Source organism: Benincasa hispida, chromosome 1 (assembly GCF_009727055.1).
Source record: "Benincasa hispida cultivar B227 chromosome 1, ASM972705v1, whole genome shotgun sequence".
Taxonomy (NCBI): domain Eukaryota; kingdom Viridiplantae; phylum Streptophyta; class Magnoliopsida; order Cucurbitales; family Cucurbitaceae; genus Benincasa; species Benincasa hispida.
The window spans coordinates 60030323-60056688 of record NC_052349.1 but is presented as its reverse complement, the minus strand read 5'-3'; the positions used below and the strand labels follow the sequence as shown (position 1 = coordinate 60056688).

Sequence of the window (26366 nt, the reverse complement as noted above, 5' to 3'; positions counted from 1 at the left end):
AATTTTAATTTTTATTGAAAAATTTAATGCTTTGATAATAACTTTTCCTTTCATTTTTCCCTTTCCAAACGACTATTAAAAGGAGTTTTTATTTTTTATTTTTTATTTTTTATTTTTTATTTTTTTAAACTTGAGCGAGTTCCGTTTCTTTGAAAAAAAAAAAAATTGTTCGCAAATAAAGAAATACTTGATTTCATCACATTATCACAGCAAAATCAGGATCCTTTCGTTCTTTTCATTCAAGCTGGACTTGCAATATTTTACAGCAAAAGAGATATACATATAAATGGTAGAAATCATAACCCTCATATAAATACAAACCTCACATATTTCACTCAATTGGAAAATAAAATTATAATAAATAAATACACCCAAGAAGCCAATCCAATGAATGACTCAAAAAAAAAAAAAAAACCCTCCATGCCAATTTCCAAGTTTTTTCACCAACGGTAGTTTCCTTTGTCATGAATAGGCAATACTTTCTTGACACCTGAGTTTGTTAGTTTTCTTTTCCCTGTTAGAGCTTTCAATTTTTGTGTTTGATAACTAAAAATGGAGAAGCCATCACATTGAATTATGTACGCCTCCTTAGCGGTGAATCCTTGGACACAGCCTTCATGTTCTGTGAGTCTCTAAAGCAGACAAAGTGCACAAGTGTTTTCCCGTTCGGATAGACTGCAAAAACGCTCGTCCCTATTTTCTTCTTGCAAAGGGAGCACATGCTATCACTGGTTATTTTTATAGCAGGTTTCCTTTGGTTATAGAGTTCGTCTCTCACCTGTTCCACATTGAAATTACCAAGGTATACGAGATGATATCACGGTTCCACTCGAAGTATCATAAGAATAGATCATATGTGAGACACTATAATGAAACTCAATAGTGTAAGGATGAAGAGAATTCAGCAGGCACAACAAGCTACAGATTGTGAGGATGTCACTTATTTGTGGGTTTAGTGTAAATGTGTAATAAACGTATGGGGATGATCGTTGAGGGCATGTTTTGGGAAGTTTGAAATTCGTTAGAAATTCGTTAGCAGATGCATTTCTTTTTTCTCTCTCTGAAACGGATCTAATCAAGTATCAAGTATCAAAATGGTAATAGATCGCCATGTGAAGGTCAATTGGGAAGTTGAGGTTAATTTCTTGTAGCGTTTCTTAACCTCTAAATAAAAGCATATACCATGTAACGATATGGTTGCGATCAAGTTCAATAGATTACCATGTGATTTGAAGGGTAATAAGTTAATCAAACTATGTAAGGGCATATACAAATAATGAGATCAAGATTCCCAAACTGGAATAAGAATTGTGATTTGCAATGGCATCACTCATAAACTTCATTTTCTTTTTGTTCAGTGCATACCTGCAAGTTTTCGCTTTGTCGCAAACTCTTTATCACCGAAGAGTTCCTGTACGCCTCACTGGATTTCCTTAAAAGTGGTCCAATAAATTGAAGCAAGTTCTGCATTTTAGGATTAAAGAAGATGCTATGATCAAACTAGAAAGAGATTTAGAAGCATAACTATCTGTACTATACATAATAATAATAAATAAATAAAAATAAAAAAGTTTAAGTAGAGAATTTGGATCTCTCTTCGACCTTCTTTTAGTATTAATTAATCACATTCTTGCTATTTAATTAAATTCAAATTATTCAAATTTTTATATGAAGTTTTGAAAATAATATTAACAATCTATAGTCTACGACTCTATAGTCCATATATTGAAGAAGGCTGAAGTAACCGCCGACTTACCTTTAAACCCATAACGTTGGCATATAAAATCAATTATTTAAAATTTTCTTATTTTCTCTATATAAATATTCATCTATAAAAAATCAACAATAGAATATTATCAGTAAATTAATATATTACTGGCGCATTAAAAAACGTTTTTTTTTCTGAAATATAATTTTTGACTAGAAAGACAGATTGGCAGTAATTAGGCGGTGAGCTGTTAAAAACAGTTCGATTTAAATCAGAGACAGTTACATCCAGAAAGAAACAAGATAGATAATTTAGGCGCTCGCACCTAAAGCATGTCGATTGTCTACTTATTCTATATTTTAAGATGTCTAATGACAGAATGAGTACCTGTAACTTAGTTTCCTTAGGTAAAAGTTTAAGTGCCTGTGCTCCATTAATTCTGTCCCACCTTTGGCTCAACAGATCCAGAGCTTCATCAAGCATAATTGAAGAGCTTCCTTCTTCACCAGGTTCATCTGTGTCACCATCACTCCTACTACTGTCAGTGTTACCAAGACTAATTTTCATGTCTTCTGCACCTTCTATTGCAGCAATTTTCTTAGCTGCACGGCCTCCTTTAACCTTGAATGAAGAACCTGAAGCAAGTTTTGGAGTGCCCATATTTTGAGGAGATGTTAAGTTAGTAATTCTCTTCTCAAAATTTTTTGTTGTTCTGCGGGGGTTGAGGTATATTTGTAAAAGAGTCAGGTATATATTGCCAGAAGATTTTGTTGGTTGCTGGTTTGATTCATAAACCCGATCACAGTAGGACAGTGCCAACTCAGGAACATGGATCTAGAAGAAATGAAGAAAAATACTTCATCGTTTGGATTAGTATAAAAGATATTGTAGATAACAGAACTACAGGAAAAATGAAAGCTATTTGCCACTATTGCTAACTGAAACGAAGAGAAAGTTGACTATGCAAATCTAGTTCAAACAGTCAGATACCTTATGAACATAGAGAGATAAGGCAAGCTCATGCTGGTTCATCTTCCCCAATAAAATTGCTCGTTCTTCGGATAATGCATCTGAAGGAAGGCGTTTTAATAGAACCTCCGGCTGATACCCTGAGATTGACTCCAAAGCAGACAACAACTTCTTTCTTGTGGAGGAGTAAGTTTTTTCATCCCACTTACATTGAGCACTTAAATCTGCATACCAGTCAAGAACTTCCGAAAGATATATTTGAAGCTGCAAGAAGTAATTTTAAATATCGGTACCATTTGGAATTAATGGAAGGATGCCATGATCAGTTCCAATCAACAGTAAGTACAAAAAATCAGTTAGGATAGTTTGCACATACTGTTCTGGAAACTCTTATATCATGAATGGAAGAAAGTAAATGTCATGTTTGAGACATGAAATAGAGCCATATCAAACTCAGCAAAGCAGCTCTATGCCTCTATATGCGTTTACCATTTCATTTTGGAGATTTCCAGAAATTGAACTCTCGTTCATTGCAAGCATAAGTTCCAAATATGTTGCCTGCAAGGTAGGAGCATGTTGCTTCAAATAGGAATTGACCAAGTCTGCAGGAATATTTCCTGAAAGAAAGAGCTCAATAGTTTGTGTTGGACAGCTTTCAAGAACGGTCATCGAGAATTCCAGGACCAGCATGGGATCAGTTCCACAAAGTGGCTGTATGAAAATTTGTGTCAAAACTACTGAACTATTAAATTCTTGAGCTTCTGAGACTGAAACAAGATAAAAATATAAATGTGAACCCTCCCCCACGAACCTTAACAAAATTAGAAACGATTTGGAAGAAAGTAATAATAAGTTCGAGAAACTATAGCTAGTGCCAGCGAACAAGCATAATTTTTTTACTTCTTTTTTGCCTTAAAGTTAAAACAATAATTTTTATAGTAGTTAGTCTATAATATAATCAACTAAAAAAACTATGGCCATACCATATAGCCTTGGGTCAAGTAAATTTGACTAGTGAAGGATGCTGGTTACAGAAATAATAATCATAACGCCTAAGGTGGTTCTAGATTTATATCATGAATATTCAGTCACAGTTTTACACCTTCCCATTAAAAGAAAGCAAAACATTTTCTCATTTTCATTTGGATGTCGATACCTTACCACACCCATATTAGATATGGAATCACTATCGCACCAGAAGCTCACAACTGGAATCTTGAATTTCAAATTATTAATTACATGATATTTTAGGTTACTGAAGTGTACGCCCAGAACGGGTAAAGGGTGGGATACCCATGAGATAGGAACAATGTGTTTAGTGGGCCTGAGTTTTTTGCTAGAAGGTCTACGACTGGAGAGAGTGGGGGAAAGGTTTTTTTTATTTCTTTCCTTATGAGGAAAACATGGGCTCCTTGATGAGATTAAATTAGAAAAGAGGGCCAGCTATGTACCAAAGGAATTACAAAAAAAGACATTTCTATTAGACAATGAAAGAAGAAATGCTATAATCACGGAAATAAAAGAAGCTTTTACACCAAGGGAGAGCAATATAAGTTAAAGGTTAAAAAAAAGCCAAAGTCAATGGCTTTATCCTCAAAAATATGAGGATTACGCTCCAATTAAGCTATCCAAAGGAAGGGTTTCTTATAGGGAAGGTTATGTAGCAAGAGAGTAGTGAGGGGGCTGGGGGTATCTTTTTGGCAATTCTCTTAGGTATTCACTGTTGAGAAAAGTGTGGAAGCACTCAAATCTCCGCTTGGCTTGTGATTTGTTAATAAACAAAACTGATTAAATATTATCATCAACATATCCTATTCCTATCATGAAAACATTAAAAAAATAATCTACAATCTAAAGCCAGCCATTACAGTCACCGTGCACTGAACACAAAAAAGTTCCATCAAAAGTGTCTTCTTCAAGTGGTTGTGAAAACTTACCTTAAGATAGTCAATGATCATTTCGGGTTTGAACTTTTGGATAACTTCAGTTTGAGACTCATTGCCTTTTGACTCTTCTACTAATTGATGCAAAAGTTTTAGAGCTTCACGATGCATAGAATTGCACCTATACAACTCTAACAGTGCGGAATAATGTTTATTTTTCTGAAGGATCTCTTCACATATTTTCACGTCACAATAATTCAGGCCTTTTAATAATTCCAAAGCCGCAAATGATTGTCCAGTAAAAAGCAGAGCTTGAAGTAGAGCTGTATCCAATATAGCTGCCATCTCCCTAGCACCGGAGCTGATGGGGATGTTCCCTCGTCCCTGCAGACGAAAGATAATTTACAATCAATTGATCAAAAAATTTGAGTAATCAATAAATCAATATGGATTTTAGTAAACATGTCAATCACTACAGACACAAGATGTATTAGATTTCCTTCCCCTTCCCGTCCCCCCCCCCCCCCCCCCCCCCCCCCCCCCCCCCCCCCCCCCCCCCCCCCCCCCCCCCCCCCCCCCTCCAGGCCAACCCAAGAAAAAAAGAAGAGAATAACCATCATGAGTAAAATTTTGGGGGGAATTGTGCCGATGATCCCTTTTCCCAATGTTTTAATGCCAATAGAGTGGGAATCCTATCATGGAGTTTGGGTCTTGTACAACCTGGAAATTGAATGATTACCTTCATGGCAGAAGTGTGACCCCATCTTAAGGAGGTCAGATTTCTATCAGAAACCTCTACCCTGAATGCTTCCTTCCCTAACTTCTCTAAGCTCTTTGATCAAACTGGATCTCAAAATTTTGTAGTGGAAAATTGTAGGGTGTAGTCAACAACAGATGGTATTGAAAAATAAATAGTAGAAGAGAAAACACCAAAGTTACGCGGAAAACCCTAGACCAGGGAAAAAAAACCACGATAAGAGGTTTTTATGAATTTCTGATACACAGTACACAATACAGGGACAGGTATAAATAACCAAAGGTAAGAAGCCTTAGACCGTAGACACCACGTAAAAACACTAAAATGCTCTTAGGGCTAAACAGCATTTTCAACACTCCCCCTCAAGTTGGGACGTAGATATCAATGAGACCCAACTTGCTAACACAGGTGTCAAATGTCTATCTCGGTAACTCTTTGGTGAGGACATCCGCAATCTGTTGATTGGACGGAACATAGGGAATGCAGATACTACCATTATCCGGTTTCTCTTTGATGAAGTGTCAGTCGATCTCAACATGCTTGGTTCTGTCATGTTGAACAGGATTGTTAGCAATATTAATGGCAGCCTTATTATCACAATAAAGTCTCATCGGGTCATGACTTCCTTGATATAGATCTACCATAACCTTTTTCAACCAAATTTCTTCACAAATACCCAGGCTCATAGCTCTGTATTCTGCTTCGACACTGCTTCTAGCCACAACACCTTGCTTCTTACTCCATCAGGTAACTAAATTTCCCCACACAAAAGTACAATATCCCGAGGTAGACTTTCTATCATTAACAGAACCAGCCCAGTCTGAATCTATGTAGGCCTCATTGCATCTTTTGTCATGTTTTCTGAACACCAAGCCTTTTCCAGGCGTAGAATTTAGATATCTCAGAATCCGCGTAACTGCCTCCATGTGTCTTTCATAAGGAGCCTGCATAAATTGACTGACCAAACTAACTACATATGATATATCAGGTCTAGTATGCGAAAGATATATCAGCTTCCCCACAAGCCATTGATATCTTTCCTTGTTAACAGGAACATCATCTACTGATTCTACCAGATTGCTATTGATTTCTACTGGCGTATCTGCAGGTTTGCACCCAATCATTTCAGTTTCTCTCAACAAGTCTAGTGTATATTTTCAGTTTCTCTCAACAAGTCTAGTGTCTATTTCCTCTGAGACACCGAGATCCCTTCCTTTGACCTTGCTACCTCCATTCCTAGAAAATATCTCAAGTCACCAAGATCTTTGATCTCGAACTCATCTGCCATCCTTTGTTTCAACCTACCTCTGTTGAATCATCCCTGACAGGATAATATCATCAAGATAGACAATTAAAACAGCTATTTTCCCTGGTGTTGACCTCTTAGTGAACAAGGTGTGATCAAAATGCCCTTGAACAAACCCCTGGAACTTGACAAAGGTAGTGAACCTATCGAACCAGGCTCTAGGAGACTGCTTCAGGCCATATAGAGACTTCTTTAATTTGCAAACCTGATTGCCAAACCGTGCTTCAAAACCTGGAAGTGGGTTCATATAGACCTCTTCTTCCAACTTACCATTCAAAAACGCATTTTTCACATCCAACTGATGTAAGGACCAGTCTTGATTAACAGCAACAGAAAGAAAAACACGAATAGTGTTAAGTTTTGTCATAAGTGAGAAGGTTTCTGAGTAATCCACCCCATATGTCTGAGTGAATCCTTTTGCAACCAACCTAGCCTTATATCTATCGAGAGTCCCATCCGACTTGTATTTGACAGTGAACACCCACTTGCATCCTACTGTTTTGTGACCTTTCGGAAGAACAACCAGATCCCACGTTCTGTTTGTCTCAAGAGCCTGCATCTCCTCCATAATTGCAGCTCACCATTCAGGAACTTCCAGAGCCTTGTGGATATTGCATGGAATCATCACGGTATCCAAGCTGGTAGTGAAAGCCTTAAATCCCATAGACAAATTACTATAGGACAAAAAGCTTTTCATAGAGTACTTGGTGCACGACCTCGTACCCTTCTGTAGGACAATTGGTAAATCCAAGGTAGCATCAATCTCACTGGTCTTGTCTACTTGTTCATCTGTACCCACCTGTTGCACATTTTCAGTTCCCTGTGTATCACCTGGCAATTCACCACTACCATCGATCCTGACTTCGCCAGAGTTCACTAAATCACCTTCAACACATTCATTATCATCAAAAATAGAGGTACCTTGAGCCGATTCTGGTTTTGACTCTTAAACACCTTCCTACAGAGCAATGGGGGGAACAATTTCAGGAACTATTTCCTTTCAGAGATTCTTCCTATAGTAGGTAAGCCAAGGTACTTGTTTTGTAGGAAGGACAGGATCATTTGTTTCAGGAATAGGCGTAGGAAACAGGTCTAAAGAAACAGAGTAGGTGGATGCGTTAGCCTCTTCACTAGTGGTCTCCCTCTGAAGAGGACTAACGAGAAAAAAGGGTTTGTCCTCTTGAAAGGTGGCATCCATGGTAACAAAATACTTTTGAGAGGAAGGCTGAAAACACTTGTAGCCCCGTTGATGGAGTGGATACCTAACAAACACACATTTTTGGGCCCGAGGAGCAAACTTACTCTGGTGGGGCCCGTGATTATGAACAAAAACAGTACAGCCAAACACTCGAAGAGGAACATCTAAGAATAGGCGAGTGGATGAAAAGGACTCTTTAAAACATGCTAACGGGGTTTGGAATTTGAGCACACGGGAGGGCATCCGATTGATGAGATGAGCTGCAGTAAGTACAACATCTCCCATAGATACGAGGGTAAGCATCAAGATCAATGAGAGAATCGGCAGCTCAAGGTTGGCGATTTTTTCGCTCAACCACCCCATTCTACTTGAGGGGCGAAGGCAACAGGAATTCTGGTGGATGATACTTTTAGAGGCTTAAAAACTCACGGAGGGACCTGATAATAAACTCATGTCATTTCACTACGAATAATGCAATTTTTGGTATTGAATTGAGTTTCAGACATAGTGTAAAACGTTTGAAAGATTGTCGTTATTTCAATCTATTGTCATGTAAGTTTAAGAAACACCTATTAAGACAGGTGGAATCATCAATTAATGGTGACATAACCACCGTTTACACTGACACTCAGTTGTGACATTAACGGACCCCAAACGTCAACTATGTTATACAAGTGGAATGTGGTCGGTAAGGTTTATTAGGGTTGTAAAATGTAAGGGCCCCGCTCTAGGCTCTTTGCACGAATATAAAACATCAACAAGATAAAGACAGAGCAGCGATTGACTATACGAAATAATGTGAAATGAAATATTCATATAATGAAAGTTTGGATGTTCTAAGACGAAAGAAAGATGCCATAATATAAAATCAGTTTCAAAAACATAAGAGAAGACGATAAACCTATCCTAAACAAACACTAGAAAAAGCATCATCAGAGAGGAAAATTAGAGCCCACTATTGTTGTCAGCATGCCGAATCGTCTTCCCTGAGCTCAGGTTCTGAAACAAATACATCATCTAGTGAGAAAACCAACTTTGGCAGTTTCAAATCCCTGTTATTTTCAGCCTGATTGATATACAAATTGTAAGATATCTTTGGCACATAAATATAAACATTCCTGTAAAATCAATACTCGAATCGGTAATAAGTACCATTCCAGTAACAGGGACAAAAAACCCCATACTGCATTTGTATTCCTCCATTTCCAACGCTTGGATAATAGGAGAGGAATTGATCAGATGGATCCGTTGAAGTCGGCCAGTTGCTTTATGCAGTAAAAAATCACCAAAGGATTCATCCCCCTCAACAAAGAAACTAAAGGACTGAGGAGTACCTAATTGGACAATATTGTCGGTTCCAACTGTACTTGGATCCACATGGCTGGCCACCTGGAGAGCACCATCAACCATTTCACCAATGAAGGCTCGACTGGATTTAAACTTATCATTTGGAGGGCACCGCTTGCCATTTGGTGGTCGACCATGTAATTTCCAGCATTGGTCTTTTGTGTGTCATGGTTTCTTACACTGTTCACAAATTGGCAGGACTTTCCATTCTGTTTGTCACTCTCTGATCCAGACAACTTGACTCCAAATGCAGCAGAGTCTAAGATGGTGGTTGTTGTACCATTCATAGCGTTGGTTCTATCCTCTTCTGAGCAAACTTCCATCAGGGACGGCATCAGTCTTTGTCCCAAAATTCGACTCTGGACGCCATCAAATTTCGAGTTCAAGCCACCCAGAAAATCATATACGCGGTCAACCTCCTCAATCTTCGAATACTGAACCTCGTCGACTAGGCAATTCCAAACTACTTCGCGACACAGATCCATTTCTTGCAACAACAGTGATAATTTATTGAAATAGGACGTTACATCAAGAATCCCCTGCTTGCACTAATGTACCTGTTTCCTCAATGTATAAAGTCGTAAAGCGTTCTGCCTCTTCAAATATAGTTTTTGGACAGCTTCCCAAATGTCCCAAGCTGATGCTGAATAAAGTAGAGGCTTCCCGATCTGTGGTTCCATACTGTTTATCAAAAATCGAGCAGAGGAGAGAATCCTCCCCCTTCCATACACGTTCTCGAGGATCCCCAGGGTTCGGTCTTGGTATCTCCCCGGTTAGATATCTGAACTTGTGTCGTTCCTCGAGGACCATTTTCACCAATTGAGACCAAGAAAAATAGTTCTAGCCATTAGTTTTTCTCTGATAGATATTCCTACAGAATTGCCCACAGAACCTGACATAATGTTTGCAATAGGCAAAGTAAAGTAAGTAGTTATCGGTGTTTCTGAACATAATGGAAAGCCCGAATACGCATCTGGATGAAAGTCAGTCGAAGGATTTGCCGTGGATCTGACGGCTGCCCCAAACGCAGAAATATGTTGCTGCAAATTTGCCAATTGCTATTGAAACACAATGGTCCCACCAAAACCCACTGTGGGTTGTTTCTGCCTGTAAACCTCTGAAAATACGGTCTTTGCCGGCGTGGGGAAAGGAGCCTGATGGGCCGACTGACCAAAGAAAGGAGCCTGATGGATCGGCTGGGCTTGTTGGACCGGGTTCGGCTAGACTGGGTTTGGCTGGACCGGTTTGTTCGGCTGGACCAATTGGTTCGAAGGACCGGGTAGAAGAGATTGAGGGCTCATCTGCGATGGAGGATGCTGCGAATGAAGACCGAATGTGTCTAGGCTGCGAACGAAGACTGGGTTGTGACCGAGCAGAAGCGACGGCTGCGATGGAGGACCTTCAACGGCGACTGGAGCAATCAACGGCTGGAGTAATCACTGATCGGGAAATATTGTTCAGTCGGAGACACCCCACTGTATGGCTGCGCGACGGAAGAAAAATAGTAGTTCGGGTCTGTTCGATCAGCGGCTGTCTGCCCTATGAACGGCTGAATCTGTAATGGCCCAAGTAACGAGCGTAAATATTGGTCGACGACGGCCCTAATTTCAACAGTTTAGGAATTTTCCACCGGAGTTCCATCCCCTGCTAGGGTTGACGACTGAATTTCTTCTATCCTAATTACAATCTCATCACCGTTCTCTGATACCACATTGAAAAATAAAGGGTAGAAGAGAAAACACCAAAGTTACGTAGAAAACCCTAGAACAGGGAGAAAAAACCACGATAAGAGTTTTTTATTAATTTCTGATACACAATACACAATACAGGGACAGGTATAAATAACCAAAGGTAAGAAACCCTAGACTGTAGACACCACGTAAAAAGACTGAAATGCCCTTGGGGTTAAACAACATTTTCAACGGATGGAACTTAGGCTTTAGGAGGCATCTTAATCAAAAGGATATCACTGAACGGCAGACCTCTCCAGTCCACTGCTCTGCTACATCAACTTAATTAAGAGAAATGATTATTTTCCAGTTGGTAAATGCAGGAGATTCCTATTCAAAATTCTTTTTCAATAATTTCACCTTCTAGGATAACCAACCATCCATCCTACCCTCATTTTCTAGCAAGTTGATTTGTCCAATTTTATCCAGTGTACCGAAAGCGACTCTAGCAAGGTGATTTGCAGGCTGAATGTTCTCAGGAAGATGAAAAATTTTCGTATGGACTGTCTCTCCAAGATGTCAGCACTGCTGATTTCATCCAAACACAGAAAGTATACAAAAACACCAAAGAAAATTATATGGCAATGTCAATGAAGAAACTACGATATAAACAAGTAATTCGAGGTACTTGCACCAACTCTCTTGAGATCTCTCCCAATCCTACTTCACTCACCAAATGCCCAAATTCATCCCTACCCAGTCTCTCTTATTTATAACCAATCTACCTAATTACTTTCCAAACTAATTACTAATATACCTTTATAATATCCCTAATTGCATACCTAACATTACCCACCCCTGAAAGAAAAAAACACCTTGTCCTCAAGGTGTGGGCTGTATTGCAACCATTGAATTGCAAGCACTAAAATACCCACTCCCAAATCCAATTCGAGCATTACAATATAAGCAAACCCACAACTAAAAAGTATCCAGCCCTTAATCTTTTCAACTGGGCCAAGCCCACATTCTTGCAACCCCAGCCTAAGTGATGGACCACCACTTATGTGGCATACCTAACATTACCCAAGGTGTGGGCTGTATTGCCCACCCATGATTTCTTCATTCAACTTTCCTGTATTAGATAGGAGAGACTAAAGAGGGCACCCATAATAATGGCCCAATCCCAATACTTTTCCTTGCCTTGTTGCCCTAAATTTTTTACCCTTTTCATCGTTCCTCCTTTTCGTCCTCATCTTCCTCATTTGATTTCCTCCTCCGCCACCACTAAAACCGTTGCCTCCGCCATTTCTAATGGCCCTACATAGAAGACTCCTGGCCTTGGACATCAACAATCTTGTAACAACCATCTCAACCTCAATCACTAACTCAACATTCTCCTCCCATATTTGCATTCCTTTCAGTGTTTGATATAAATCTTTGAGCTCCCTCTATACCTCCAACAAATTCTCGACCACATGATTGAGTGTATCTCAATCCAAATCCATAGCCAGAAAGGATGCTCCCAAGATGAACGTACTTTGATACCAATTTGTTAGGTACCCAAATACAAAAAATATATGATAACACCAAAGATAACTATATTGCAATGTTAATGAAGGAACTACAATATAAACAAGTAATTTGAGTTACTTTCATCCTCCATCTCGAGATCTCTCCCAAGTCCTAGTTCGCATAACCAATCTCCCTAACTACTTTCCCAACTAATTACGGTTGAAAATGTTGTTTAGCCCTAAGGGCATTTTAGTCTTTTTACATGGTGTCTACAGTCTAGGGTTTCTTACCTTTGATTATTTATACTTGTTCCTGTATTGTGTACTGTGTATCAGGAATTAATAAAAAACTCTTATTGTGGTTTTTTCTCCTTGGTCTAGGGTTTTCCTTGTAATTTTAGTGTTTTCTCTTCTACCCTTTATTTTTCAATATGGTATCAGAGCACGGTGATGAGACTGTAGCTGGGATAGAAGAAATTCAGTCGTCAACCCTAGTAGGGGATGGAACTCCAGTGGAAAATTCCAAAGTGCTAAAATTAGGGCTGCCGTCGACCAATATTTATGCTCTTTACTTGGGCTATTACAGATCCAGCCGTTCGTAGGGCAGACAGCAACTGATCGAACAGACCCAGCCGGTCATTTTTCTTCCGCCGCACAGCCGTACAATGGGGCGCCTCCGATTGGCCAATATTTCCCGATCGAGCGATTGCTCCAGTCAGGTCTTCCATCGCAGCCGTCACTCCTGCCTGGTCACAACCCAGTCGGTCTTCATTCGCAACAACCTCCAATCACAGCCCAGACGGTCTTCAATCGCGTTCCAGTCAGCCCTCAATCGCTTCTGCCCCGTCCTTTGAACCAACTGGTCCAGCCAAACTCGGTCCAGCCAGACCCAGTCCAGCAAGCCTAGCCGATTCATCAGGCTCCTTTCTTTGTTTAACTGGTCACTTCCCCCACGCTAGCAGAGACCGTTTTTTCAGGCGTTTATGGGCAGAAACAACCCACAGTGAGTTTTGGTGGGACCATTGGGTTTCAAAAGCAACGGCAAATTTGCAGCAGCAGCAGATTTCTGCGCTTGGGGCAGCCGTTAGATCCATGGAAAATCCTTCGACTGACTTCCATCCAAATGCATATTCGGGCTTTCCATTATGTTCAGAAACACCAATAACTACTTACGCTACTTTACCTATTGCAAACATTATGTCAGGTTCTGTGGGCAATTCTACAGGAATATCTATTGGAGAAAAACTTAACGACCATAACCATTTTTCTTGGTCTCAATCTGTGAAAATGGTCCTCAAGGGACGGCACAAGTTCGGATATCTAACCGGGGAGATACCAAGACCAAACCCTGGGGATCCCTAGGAACGTATATGGAAGGGGGAGGATTCTCTCCTCCGCTCGATTTTGATAAATAGTATGGAACCACAGATGGGGAAGCCCCTACTTTATTCAGCATCAGCTCGGGATATTTGGGAAGCTATCCAGAAACTATATTTGAAGAGACAGAACGCTTAACGACTTTATACATTGAGGAAACAGGTACATGAGTGCAAGTAAGGGACTCTTGATGTAACGTCCTATTTCAATAAATTGTCACTATTGTGGCAAGAAATGGATCTGTGTCACGAAGTAGTTTGGAATTGCCCAGTTGACGGGGTTCAGTATTCGAAGATTAAGGAGGCTGACCGCGTATATGATTTTCTAGGTGGCTTGAACTTGAAATTTGATGGCATCCGGAGCCCGATTTTGGGACAAAAACCGAGGTCGTCCCTGACGTAAGTTTGCTCAGAAGTCGGATTAGAAGAGGATAGAACCAAATGATACAGCAACCACCACCTTAGACTCTGTTGCGTTTGGAGTCAAGTCGTCTGGATCAGAGAATGACAAACAAAATGGAGAGTCCCTGCCAATTGTGAACATGGTAAGAAACCATGGCACATAAAAGACCAATGCTGAAAATTACACGGTCGTCCACCAAATGGCAAGCGGCGCCCTCCAAATGATAAGTCTAAATCCAGTCGAGGCCAGTCATGTGGATCCAGGTATAGTTGGAACCGACAATATTGTCCAATCAAGTACTCCTCCATCCTTTAGTTTCTTTGTTGAGGGGGATGAATCCTAAATCCTTGACTCAGGAGCAACTGACCACTTAACTGGATCATCTGATTAATTCCTCTCCTATTATCCAAGCGTTGGAAATGAGAGAATAAGAATTACAGATGGGTCTTTTACCCCCGTTGCTGGAAAAGGTCACTTATCTCTGAATCAGAGATTGATTTTACAGAATGTTTTACATGTGCCAAAGATATCTTACAATTTACTATCGGTCAGTAAAATAACCAGAAATTTGAACTGCAAAGTTGTTTTCTCACTAGATGATATTTTGCTTTAAGACCTGAGCTCGGGGAAGACGATTGGCACTGCCCGACACAATAGGGGGCTCTATTTCCTCTCCGATGATGCTTCTTCTAGGAGTTTGTCTAGGACTAGTTTATTGTCTTCTCTTATTGTTTCTGAAACTGATTTTTTTTCTATGGCACTTTCGTCTTAGACATCTAAGCTTTCATTATATGAAATATCTGTTTCTCCACTTATTTCGTAATGTGAATGTGTCGTCTTTATCTTGTGATGTTCGTATTCGTGCAAAGCAGCCCGAGCCTCCTTTACTTCACAACCCTATAAACCTTCCCGACCCTTCCACTTGATACATAATGACGTTTGGGGTCCGTCTAATGTCACAATTGTGTCAGGTCTGTCTCTTATACACATCTAGATGTGTATAAGAGACAGGCCTATACCCCTCAGCAGAATGGGGTGGCTGAGCGAAAAAAATCACCACCTTATCGAAGTAGCATGATCTCTCATGATACCTGCATTCTTACCCTCGTATCTATGGGGAGATGTGTACTTACTGCAGCTCATCTCATCAATCGGATGCCCACACGTGTGCTTAAATTCCATACCCCCCTTAAAGTATTTTAAAGAGTCTTTTTCGTCAACTCCCCTTTTTCCAAATGTTCCCCTTCGGGTGTTTAGCTGTACTGTTTTTGTTCATAATCACAGACCCCACCAGAGTAAGTTTGCTCCTCGGGCCCAAAAATGTGTGTTGGTTGGATATCCACTCCACCAAAAACAAAACGTGGGATCTGGGTGTTCACTGTCAAATACAAGTCTAATGGGACTCTCGATAGATATAAGGCCAGGTTAGTTGCAAAAGAATTCACTCAGACATATAGGGTGGATTACTCAGAAACCTTCTCACCTGTGGCAAAACTTAACACTATTCATGCTCTTCTCTCCATTGCCATTAATCAAGACTAACCCTTACATCAGTTTGATGTGAAAAATGTGTTTCTAAATGGTGAGTTGGAAGAAGAGGTCTATATGAACCCACCTCCAGGTTTTGAAATACGGTTTGGCAATCAAGTTTGCAAATTAAAAAGTCTTTGTATGGCCTGAAGCCGTCTCCTAGAGCCTGGTTCGATAGGTTCACTACCTTTGTCAAGTTCCAGGGGTTTGTTCAAGGGCATTCTGATCACACCTTGTTCACTAAAAGGTCAACACTAGGGAAAATAGTTGTTTTGATTGTCTATGTTGACGATGTTATCCTGTCAATGGATGATTCAGTAAAGATTAGCAGGTTAAAACAAAGGATGGCAGATGAGTTCGAGATCAAAGATCTGGGTGACTTGAGATATTTCCTAGGAAAGGAGGTAGCAAGATCAAAGGAAGGGATCTCAGTGTCTCAGAGGAAATATACATTAGACTTGTTGAGAGAAACTAAAATGACTGGGTGTAAACCTGCAAATACGCCAGTAGAATTCAATAGCAATCTGGTAGAATTAGTAGATGATGTCCCTATTAACAAGGAAAGATATCAACTGCTTGTGGGGAAGCTGATCTATCTTTCGCATACCAAACCTGATATATCGTATGCAGTTAGTTTGGTCAGTCAGTTTATGCAAGCTCCTTATGAAAGACACGTGGAGGCAGTTATGCGGATTCTGAGATATCTGAAGTCTACGTCTGGAAAATGCTTAGTGTTCAGAAAACATGACAAAAGATGCATTGAGGCCTACACAGATTCAGACTAGGCTGGTTCTGTTACTGATAAAAAGTCTACCTCGGGATATTGTACTTTTGTGTGGGGAAATTTAGTTACCTAGCAGAGTAAGAAGCAAGGTGTCATAGCTAGAAGCAGTGCCAAAGTAGAATACAGAGCTATGAGCCTGGTATTTGTGAAGAAATTTGGTTGAAAAAGGTTCTGGTAGATCTTCATTAGAAAAGTCATGACCCGATGAGACTTTATTGTGATAATAAGGCTGTCATTAATATTGCCAACAATCCTGTTCAACATGACAGAACCAAACATGTTGAGATCGACTGACATTTCATAAAAGAGAAACTGGATAACGGTAGTATCTGCATTCCCTATGTTTCGTCTAGTCAACAGATTGCGGATGTCCTCACCAAAGGGTTACCAAGACAGACATTTGACTGTGTTAGCAAGTTGGGTCTCATCGATATCTACGTCTCAACTTGAGGGGGAGTGTTGAAAATGTTGTTTAGATCTAAGGGCATTTTAGTCTTTTTACGTGGTGTCTACAGTCTAGGGTTTCTTAACTTTGGTTATTTATACTTATTCCTGTATTGTGTACTGTGTATCAGAAATTAATAAAAAACTCTTATCGTGGTTTTTTCTCCCTGGTCTAGGGTTTTCCAAGTAATTTTGGTGTTTCCTCTTCTACCCTTTATTTTTCAATAATTACTAATATCCCTAATTGCATTCCTGAAAGGTACCCGGGACCCTCCCCCCTACCTAGTGGCCTAAATTGCGGCAACTACTTTTTGGAAACATTGCCTTGATGAGTCTGGCCAATCCAAGCATCTTCTTCTAATCTCCTAAAAGCCCATGATTCCTCCCCACGAGGGAAAATGATATGTTCTACCAAAAAAATGGAAAAAAAAATTGTATATATGTATGTATGTTCTACCAAAGCTAACAAAGTAGTTTCTAGGAATGTATTTCCTATTGATAGTTGGGTAGTTAACTCAAAATATTTGCAGTTTAACAGAAGCTTGGGAGCAGCCACCCTGATATTCTCCCTTCACTGGAGTCATATAAATGATAAATCTATAGGTGTAGAGAGGTGACTTAAAATAAATAGAGTAAACTTCAATTAAAGTATGAGACATTAACTAAGCTATCAATAACACCACACACTACTATACATGCAATATCAATACTATATTCATGGAAATCTCTCATGATAATTTTATCTAGATCAGGCCCAACATACTTTTTTCTTCCCTCGACATCTGTCATGGTCAAAGATAATGACATAAATATAAAATTCAAACATTTAAATCGTCCTATATCCAAAGAAATCTCAACCACTTTACAGGAGTAAGAAAATGGAATTGTTCACAATCAAAACTCATACTAGAACATGGTGTCACTGTCAGAAAAATAAATAAATACACACTACATGACAGACACAAAGAAGCAAATACATCGGGACTTTACCTTATAAGATTTCTTATACCGGTCTCCAACAGCATCTAAAACTACCTCTTCTGTCCCTTCGGCAGTGGCCTTTTCAATGATGTTGTGCCTTTTCTTCTGCAAGAACTTGATTAGAGCCATGAGAGTATTATGGTTCATTTTTTTTGACTCCAGTGACGTGTTCTCATCAGATTCCAGTAGTTGGTTTGGAGGTGACTCCATATCATCTGAAAAACCTGAAGAACCTCTTGACAGATGAGGATCACCCAAATCCATCAATTTCTCTGTTTCAGTAATCAAAGTTGTCTTTGGAAGGACAATTGAAGGATAAAAGGGAAGCACATAGGTTATATCCACTTGAGATGCCAAAAAATGTTCCATTGCCTCCTCATAGCTCCCATTATCAAAAAGATAGTGAGCATATCTGAAATATAAGACAAAACATATTTGAAATCATTTCTAACAGAAGTTACTGGAAAGAACAGTGAAGGCTCTTGCAAAGTTCTCCTAGAAGTACTTAAATATTAAATGTGATCAGGCAATGCAACATGTTCCAAAATTATATAGCATAAGAGTTTAAATAACATGATATCAAAGAACTTCACTGTGAGCAAATGCTGGGAGGAGGATGGCTGCTGCCTGCTTGATGTAAGAGGAATAGGGGTTAATTGGGTAATTAGGTAATGTTCTAGGTTAATTCCCTTTTTACCCCAATTATAATAAAACTCTATAAATAGGAACCTTCCCCTTTTGTATCAAACACATTATTCATTCTTATAAAAGATCCACAATCTTGATTCTTGGAGAGAATTCTCCTTTTATCTCCTTTAGGCTACATAAATTTGGTATTAGAGTATCTATCTGGGCCAATGTTGACTGCCACCGGTGGAAGACCGGGAAATTCTTGGTGACGCCGATCGCAAGAGGGAGCTTCGTGAGTTGTGCTCATTGCCAAACAACACACATCTAATTTGGGGGAACTCTTGAAATTCCAAGAAAAAAAGAAAAAACCGAAGATTTTTATTAAGATTCTACAAAAATGGACTATTATTGATCAAAGAGGACGTCCAAGAAAAAAGATCAGCAATTGGTATAGGCAAGAAAATCAATTTTACTTCCAAAAAACAATGCTGGAATTCTGACTCAAGTGATTCAAAAGAAGAATTCCAATATACTAATTTTGCCCATGCTCAATTTTCTCCAAGAACCTATTATTATCCACATGGAAAATTAGATTCTAGTGATTCTAGTGACTCTGATGATGTTTCTAAGGCAATTTGGGACGGAATAAAAAGGAGACAATATCAAAAAAGGGCCCAATGATCCGATCAAACCCATTTTCCAAAAAATCAATGCAAAGATTGGGAGTTAGATGAATTAAAGAATCATCCAGAATCATCAATAATGGATTTTTACAGCCCAAGAAGAACGTTCAAGACTCAAAATTATTCTTTTGGTTGTGAAACCTGATCAAGAAAGGTGGTTTCAAGAAAATCAATGTATGTGTCCTATACTCACTACGAGATTGAGGCATATCCAAGAATCCAACAAAATCACTACTTTGATCCCATGCATTGGAAGAAATAAAGAAAATAACAAAAGAAATCCAATGTTCATGGGGGAAAATGACTCAACATATTGATCAAGTATCAATTCATTTGCAAGAGTTAAAAAATGGATTGATTTCATGTACCGAAGAAAAAGCAAAGGAATCACGGTTGGAAAATTTTCAAATAGAAAATCTTGAAGATAAAATTAAAGAGAAACAAGAATTTGAATATGTTGATTTGGAAATAGTCGCAAGTTAAGAAGAAAAATTCAACGAAGAAGATGAAAGAGAAGTATTGAACACCAAGCAAGAATCAAATAAGAACGACGACGCATGATCACCAAACTGTCGAAGAACTTGAAGCAAATGATAAAGAAGACATGATTTTTGAATGATTCTCTTTGGAAGGTGGTTTTTTAATGATTGGTCCTTTGAATATGGTTTTGAATGAGCTTAAAGGAAACATCTTTTTTAGGTTTATGGCCAATGGAAGATCATCTTTTGGTGGCAATATTGGATTTTTTGTCTCGAATTTATCCCTTTAATCATAATATTTTTGTCCAAAATGTAGGAGATTTGTTTGACCATACTCCGTTGAACAAGTTTATTTTATTCCTTGTTTGCTTCATAATTTTTTTCTTTTTAAAACTCGAGGACAAATTTTCTTTTCCCTTTTTACCCCCGCTTATAAAAAAAACTCTAGAAACCTTCCCCTCTTGTACCAAACACATTATTCCACTCTTGTATCAAACATGAAAGATCCACAATCTTGATTTTTAGAGAGAATTCTCCTTTTATCTCCTTTAGGCTACATCACTATTGCAGATTTGAAGAAATACGAATGATGAAGGAAGATGATTTATGATCTTCACCCTAACCACAACAGGGGCATTGGGAGATGGAGTTCAAGAGGGGTCAGGTACCTTCTTTTAAAAATTTGCATACACACCTAATTGAAGCTAGTTGACTAAGGCTAGTTGGAAACAAGAAAACCCTAAACAGATTAAATTATTTTATTGTCAGCCAATTGGGGTGAAGTTAATGGAGCTAATAGAATTTGGGGAAAAGAGAAGACACCCAATGGTGCCTTTAGTCCAAACTGTCGTGTACTTGGCAGGAGAAATGAGCGTATTTTCAGTCAGTGCTCCTCAGCTTACAATGTTGGAACAAATTAATCCAATCTTTTGGGCTGAATTGATGTTTCCCTTGTGTGAACAAAGGGATAGTCGAGAAAAGTTATGGTATGTCATGTGATCATAAGTTTTGAAAAGGAGGACAACATTTCCTTGGAGTATTTTTTATTATATCCATGAGTTTTCATGGCAAGCATCTCAATTATTTTCACAGGACAACCATTTGAACCTAGTAGGTTTAATTGCCAAAGAAATTTGTGGGATATTTAATCCTATATAAATGGCACCATGGCTTGAGCCCACTCTCTAAAGTCATTATCATTATATTGATCCTTAATCACCACTAGGTCAATCCGTGGCAATTCATAATTCCCATGGACTATTGTAGTCATGGCTATACTTTGAGAGATTTGGTTAGGTGGAAATCAGAGAAGTTATGATAAATTATAGAGAATGGTGACTGGGATAAAATTGGAGAAACAACTTAACTTTTTGCTTCTACTTGGCATACTCTGTCTAGGTGAGTATGATTCTTTATTGGTTTATTCCAATTTGAGCTCCTTCTATAAGCTCAAGGGTTTTTTGGGGATTTAAAACTAAGTTCTTTGTAATTTTCATATCTGGAATAAGAATTACATGAATTCCTATTTATTTAAAAAAAAATTATAATAATAAAAAGAAAAGGGTTATTAAGTAAGATGATTAACAAACAATGCTTTCACTGCTAAATTGGAAAGAAGAAAAAACACAGCAGTAGGTTTCTTAGTAGGACAACCCACCTGATATGAATTGAACTCTCCTTTGCAGATCGAAGGCTTGAATCTTCAGGTGGAAGCAATTTGCACAGAGCCAACGCTTCCTCAAAGTTACCAGATGCTGTTAATTGTACAATCTGCAGCCCAAAAACCAGTTTCTTACACATATGTGACATTGAAGTATGCTTGTGCTGTATCCAGACTTTGGAGCATATAAACCAAATAACCCTTCAGATCTATTTAATAACACAGGATAGATATGGAAATGGAAGTACTTAAAATACTGAAACTATTACTATCGTACTCAAATCATAAAACGATCTAATTTTGTACATATTTCTCTTTTTTGACAATCAAAATGTGAACATGGACATCTATAACTACAACCATCCATAACTAACACATTATGGTAAATGGGCTGAAGATCACCTGTGCACCAAGAGGAACAGGAAAGAGGCCATAAGCAGAATTGTCTAATCCAACAACCAGAGCATGCTTACTGTCAATAAGATGCCGACCATTTCGAAGGACAATGGTCTGTATCAATGCATATGGAGACCGGAGGGACCGAATCTGCAAATTTAAATAATGGAAGTATATGTAGAGATTTCAATAATGAAGTGTTTTAAATTGCTAACAATGGATCAAGGATACCTCAATATATCTTGGCAACAAAGCAACTGCATAGGGATTCTGTATGACGACGATAGAAGGAGCCTCTGACCAACAAATCCGACCTTCTTGAAGCAGTTTCCCGTTTTGGTCCACGAAAACACCAATGTTATCCTAAAAGTGAGACATAATGTGCCCATTCCTTATACATCAAATAAAATGACTACTGGTGTTATACAGTATTGTTCGGTGTCTTTGGAAATAAAGAAATAGTAGGGTGTTTGAAGGTAAATGCCCCTTTTTTGTTCCCTTTGGCTTTTGGTGCAATACACGGCTTATTGGTGGTAAAAAAATTACACCATATCCTTTTGTAATTATAACATTTTGATGATTATTAACAATTGGAATGATCTCCTTGTCTAGCTCTTTGGAAGGGGTAATCTCAACCCCTTGCCCTAGTTTTTTTCTTTCGTGCTTTTGATGAATATACACACCACTGTTTCTTATCCCAAAAATAATAATAATAAATTTAAATAAAATAAAGTAAAAGTTACACAGTGTTGTCTGTTGTTTTTGTTTTCAATTTAAATGCAGCATAAACCAAGTGGAACATGAGCTAACTGCCCGTCTAGAATGAACACCAGCAAACATGCATGAATAATTGGGTATACAAGTATCATTTGGTACAGTGCCGCAGTATACTTATTCTGACATCCAAATTCTATTACTTTCCCTAATTTCCACTATCTCTCATGCTATGGTTTAAACGCTCACTTACTGTAGGAGTTTTCTGTGATCTTGCTTGATTTGGGTTGAGGGTCCTCGCCCCTTTGCAATTTCATATGTTCAGTGAAAGCTGTTTACTACAAAAGGATATACTTTTGGCCCATTTCAGTTCCATTCCAAATGCACCTCCATTAACGCTTACGCAGTCATAATGGCATTGCACCAAATTTTTTATTGTCTCCTCTTCTCTTCCACATAATAACAAAGCTCGTCCTCAGCATACTAACTAAACCAAGAAGTTTTAAAAATAATAATATTTGTTTCAGAAAATGCAAAGGAAGCAACGCTACCTGCACTCTATATATGAGGGGCTGACATGGCAATATAGCGTTAAGGAGTAAGAGAAGCCCATAATCAAGGGATATTTTAAGGTAGGGTATCAACTTCAAAGCCGTACTTCTTAGAGGGTACGGAGGTTCATGTTTTATCCCTTTTTTAATATAAGAAACAACAGAAGATATATTTTTTAAAAAATACAACAGACTAGGGGCGGAGGCGGTTCATGTTTCATCCCTTAAACTGATTCTCTCCATTCTATAGTTATCAATGATTTAATTCTACCCTCTGCATTAGAATAAAACATTTTTTTCCAGAGCAAACACATAAGCAGCGGAATGTAAAGAGTATATTACAGAATTGATACATACCTTTCCAAGAAGAAGTTCTCCAGAAGGTAGGGAGACTACCAAAGGCGGGGCTAGCCTCCCAGAAGGAAATACATCAGTCAATGCACCACTGGTAGCATTTAATATCACGTATTCTCTTTTGATTCCCAAACATATATTTTCTCCACACCAAGACATTGACTTCACTGTGTCAGGGACACCAAATTCTTTAACCTCCACGAATCCTCGTCCGCCTACAATGTCAAAAACATCTTAACTTCCCCGCGAAAAATTAGATATATCTCGAAAATGGGTTACTTTTATATTGAAATTCTTAGCAAATGCTCCTTCACGTTGCTGAGTGACTGAGCAAACGTAAAGGAGCAAGAATTTAGACTCCATAACTAAATACTGTAAAAGGTTAAATCAATTCCACGACATACAATTCAAACTAAAATATCAAACCCTGAATTGCTGCTTTTCTAAACCGAATCAAATTCAAACTCGAAGTGTACAAACTGGCTGGGAAAGGGAAGAAAGAAGGCATAGATTGGATAGATAATTACCGTCGTGTCTGAAAATACAGACCCTCTTTTGCCTGGCGAAGCACAAGAATCCTCGGCGATCATCCCAGGAATAGGCATTAGCACCCTTGGCCTTAGTAATTACAGCAAGAGTCTCCAAATTGGGAAGCTTGTGAAAGGCGATTGATTCAGAGAGAGTCAAAAGGAGCTCCCTCGAATCAATGACCTCCATTGAAACCAAAGACCGCCGGGAGAACCCGGACACGTTCTTCTCCAGTACATATGGTTCCTTTTGCAACTCCGTCGACTTGGAGTGGAAATCAGACGAGGGAGAGCGGTCGGAACCGAAGGAATTCGGGGAGTAAATACGAAGAGATCCATCGGAACAACCGATGAAAAGTTTGGAGCCATAAGACTCGATGGATTCGATTTTGGAGGGATTATCCTTGAGTAGCTCGAAGGAATCGTAAGCACTGTGCACCATCTCGTCTTCTCAATTAGAACATCTTCGATTGCCGTTCCCAACAGATCAAATACATCCGACTTCATTGCGGCAACTGCCCCTTTCAAATAAAGGAGTTTTTTATCTTTCTTTTTTAAAAAAGAAATAAAGGAGTTGAACCCTACTCACCCATCATTTTAGTTTCTATTTTATTATAGTTTATTTGGAGTTGTTATTATAGTTTTTTTTTTTTTTTTAAATAAAAAAACTTGGATGTAATATGGGATGCACTAGGTACTGTGCAACCCCAACTTCATCCAATTAAAATTGACATGCAATACTCTATATTTAGAAAAAAGAAAATTTAAATATTTTTTTATGTGTAAAGGAAATGGGAGAATAGACCGTGTATTATTCATGTTATAATAATACGTGTTTAAAGCAAGAGTGGGTTTAGTATGGGTCTAGGGGCTCGAGCCCCAACTTTATGCTCTTTATATAATATATATATATATATATATATAAACTGCCATAATATCAAAATCACTAACTAACCCAGTAATAAATTTATCGTTTAGCCCCATTAACAAAATTTCTAGAGCTGCCATTGGTTTGAAATGAATACTATTTTAATTGAGTAACAATGATTGGGGTATAAGCTATTTTAGTTCGAATTTAGATTTTTTTTCTAATATTTCTTTTATTGTACAAGTAATAATATTTTAAATATCATATTTTATCAACCACATCAATTAATAGATAGTATTTCTTAATTTGTGCCTAACTTGATATATTTATGATTAAGAGATAAAAAAAATTACACTCAAACTTATACCACCATTGGGCTCCAAAACTTGAAAATTTATAGAGTTTTGTCCTTAGAAATATTAATTGGTCAGTAATCGACTAAATGTGTTGCTTTTTATCAAATTTCTGTAAAAGAAACTATTTATTCTTTCATATAATAATTAGATAAAATTTTGGAAGAAAAAAGAAACAATCTTTTTCTCTCCATTTTTTATTTATTTTCATATGCATCACATACAATTTATCTATACTGTATTAAAAGATGAGAAAATTTTTCACCTCCCTCTTTACCCTTAACTTTTTTTTTGTAAAGACTATTCTGCCCTTGCATTTATATGATTGCACGCACTCTTTGTTTAAAAAAAAAATAGATACATGAAGAAAATTAACTTCCCATGCAACTCCAAATCAAAACAACACAACTTTTTCATGTATGGGTGTGATAGTCTATCTATACAATAAAAAATTTGATAGTCTCATAGCCAATTATTGCCAATTTTCAAGTTAACATGTCCCCAAATGGTTCCTCCATCATAGAAACATTTTCAAAACTAGTGTGGACTAAAAAAATTTTGATCTTTTAAATGAAAATATTGAACCGATCAAGATGAGGCCCTGCAAATTCGGAAACTCATTTCATTGATGGAGAGGTATAGTAATCATGACTAAGTTAGTAGTGTGTCTTAAGTTTTTTTTAGAAAAGAAAAAAAAAATTGGGTGAGACTTAAGTTTGAATGCCTGCTAGAGAAATAGATTGAATGTAGTTGTAATGACCCAAATTTCTATTATGTTTCTAGGATGTTATTGTATTCATGCCTAGACTCGAAAATAAACTTCTCGAAGGAAAAAAAATAAAAGAGGTAAAACTTTTATTTCATTAAATAAAGCTAAAAAAATCCTAGAAAAAAAAATATCATTCGGGGTACCCCAAATTTAAAATAAATAGCAGTTAGACAAATTAATAAATGAAATAAAGAGATATTCATAAATTTTAAAATGCTAGATTCCTAATTGGACCCTATCAAATGAAACCTAAGTGCGGAAGCGGTAATATACCCAAACGGTCGGGTCACGGATCCCTCTTGTCATTTGTCGGTCTATCTCTACTTTTACCTAAAAAACATGAAAGGGAAGGGATGAGTAAATAAACATACCCACTAAACGACCCACTACTGGGCCCACTGAGTGAATTATTAAATTTCCTATTGAGGCTAGGTACACATTACGCAACGTAGGCATAGGGATAGGTATAAGCATAAGGGGCGAACCTGAAGGCACGCATTCATAAGTAGTGACCC

The 26366-nt window shown here is 38.2% G+C and overlaps 1 protein-coding gene across 1 annotated transcript; it reads right to left on the bottom strand.

The window, feature by feature from the left end:
* Positions 1–201: 201 nt before the first annotated feature.
* On the bottom strand, positions 202–24409 carry LOC120083502 (vacuolar sorting protein 39). Its single transcript, XM_039039281.1, has 12 exons — positions 23862–24409; positions 23338–23549; positions 21947–22078; positions 21722–21865; positions 21317–21429; positions 17877–18279; positions 4615–4944; positions 3167–3388; positions 2699–2941; positions 2096–2542; positions 1366–1464; positions 202–778 (listed from the first exon to the last, which is right to left on the bottom strand). Exons 1-12 carry the CDS (start codon positions 24301–24303, stop codon positions 575–577), a joined length of 2991 nt encoding a protein of 996 aa, XP_038895209.1. The 5' UTR covers positions 24304–24409; the 3' UTR covers positions 202–574.
* Positions 24410–26366: the final 1957 nt, after the last annotated feature.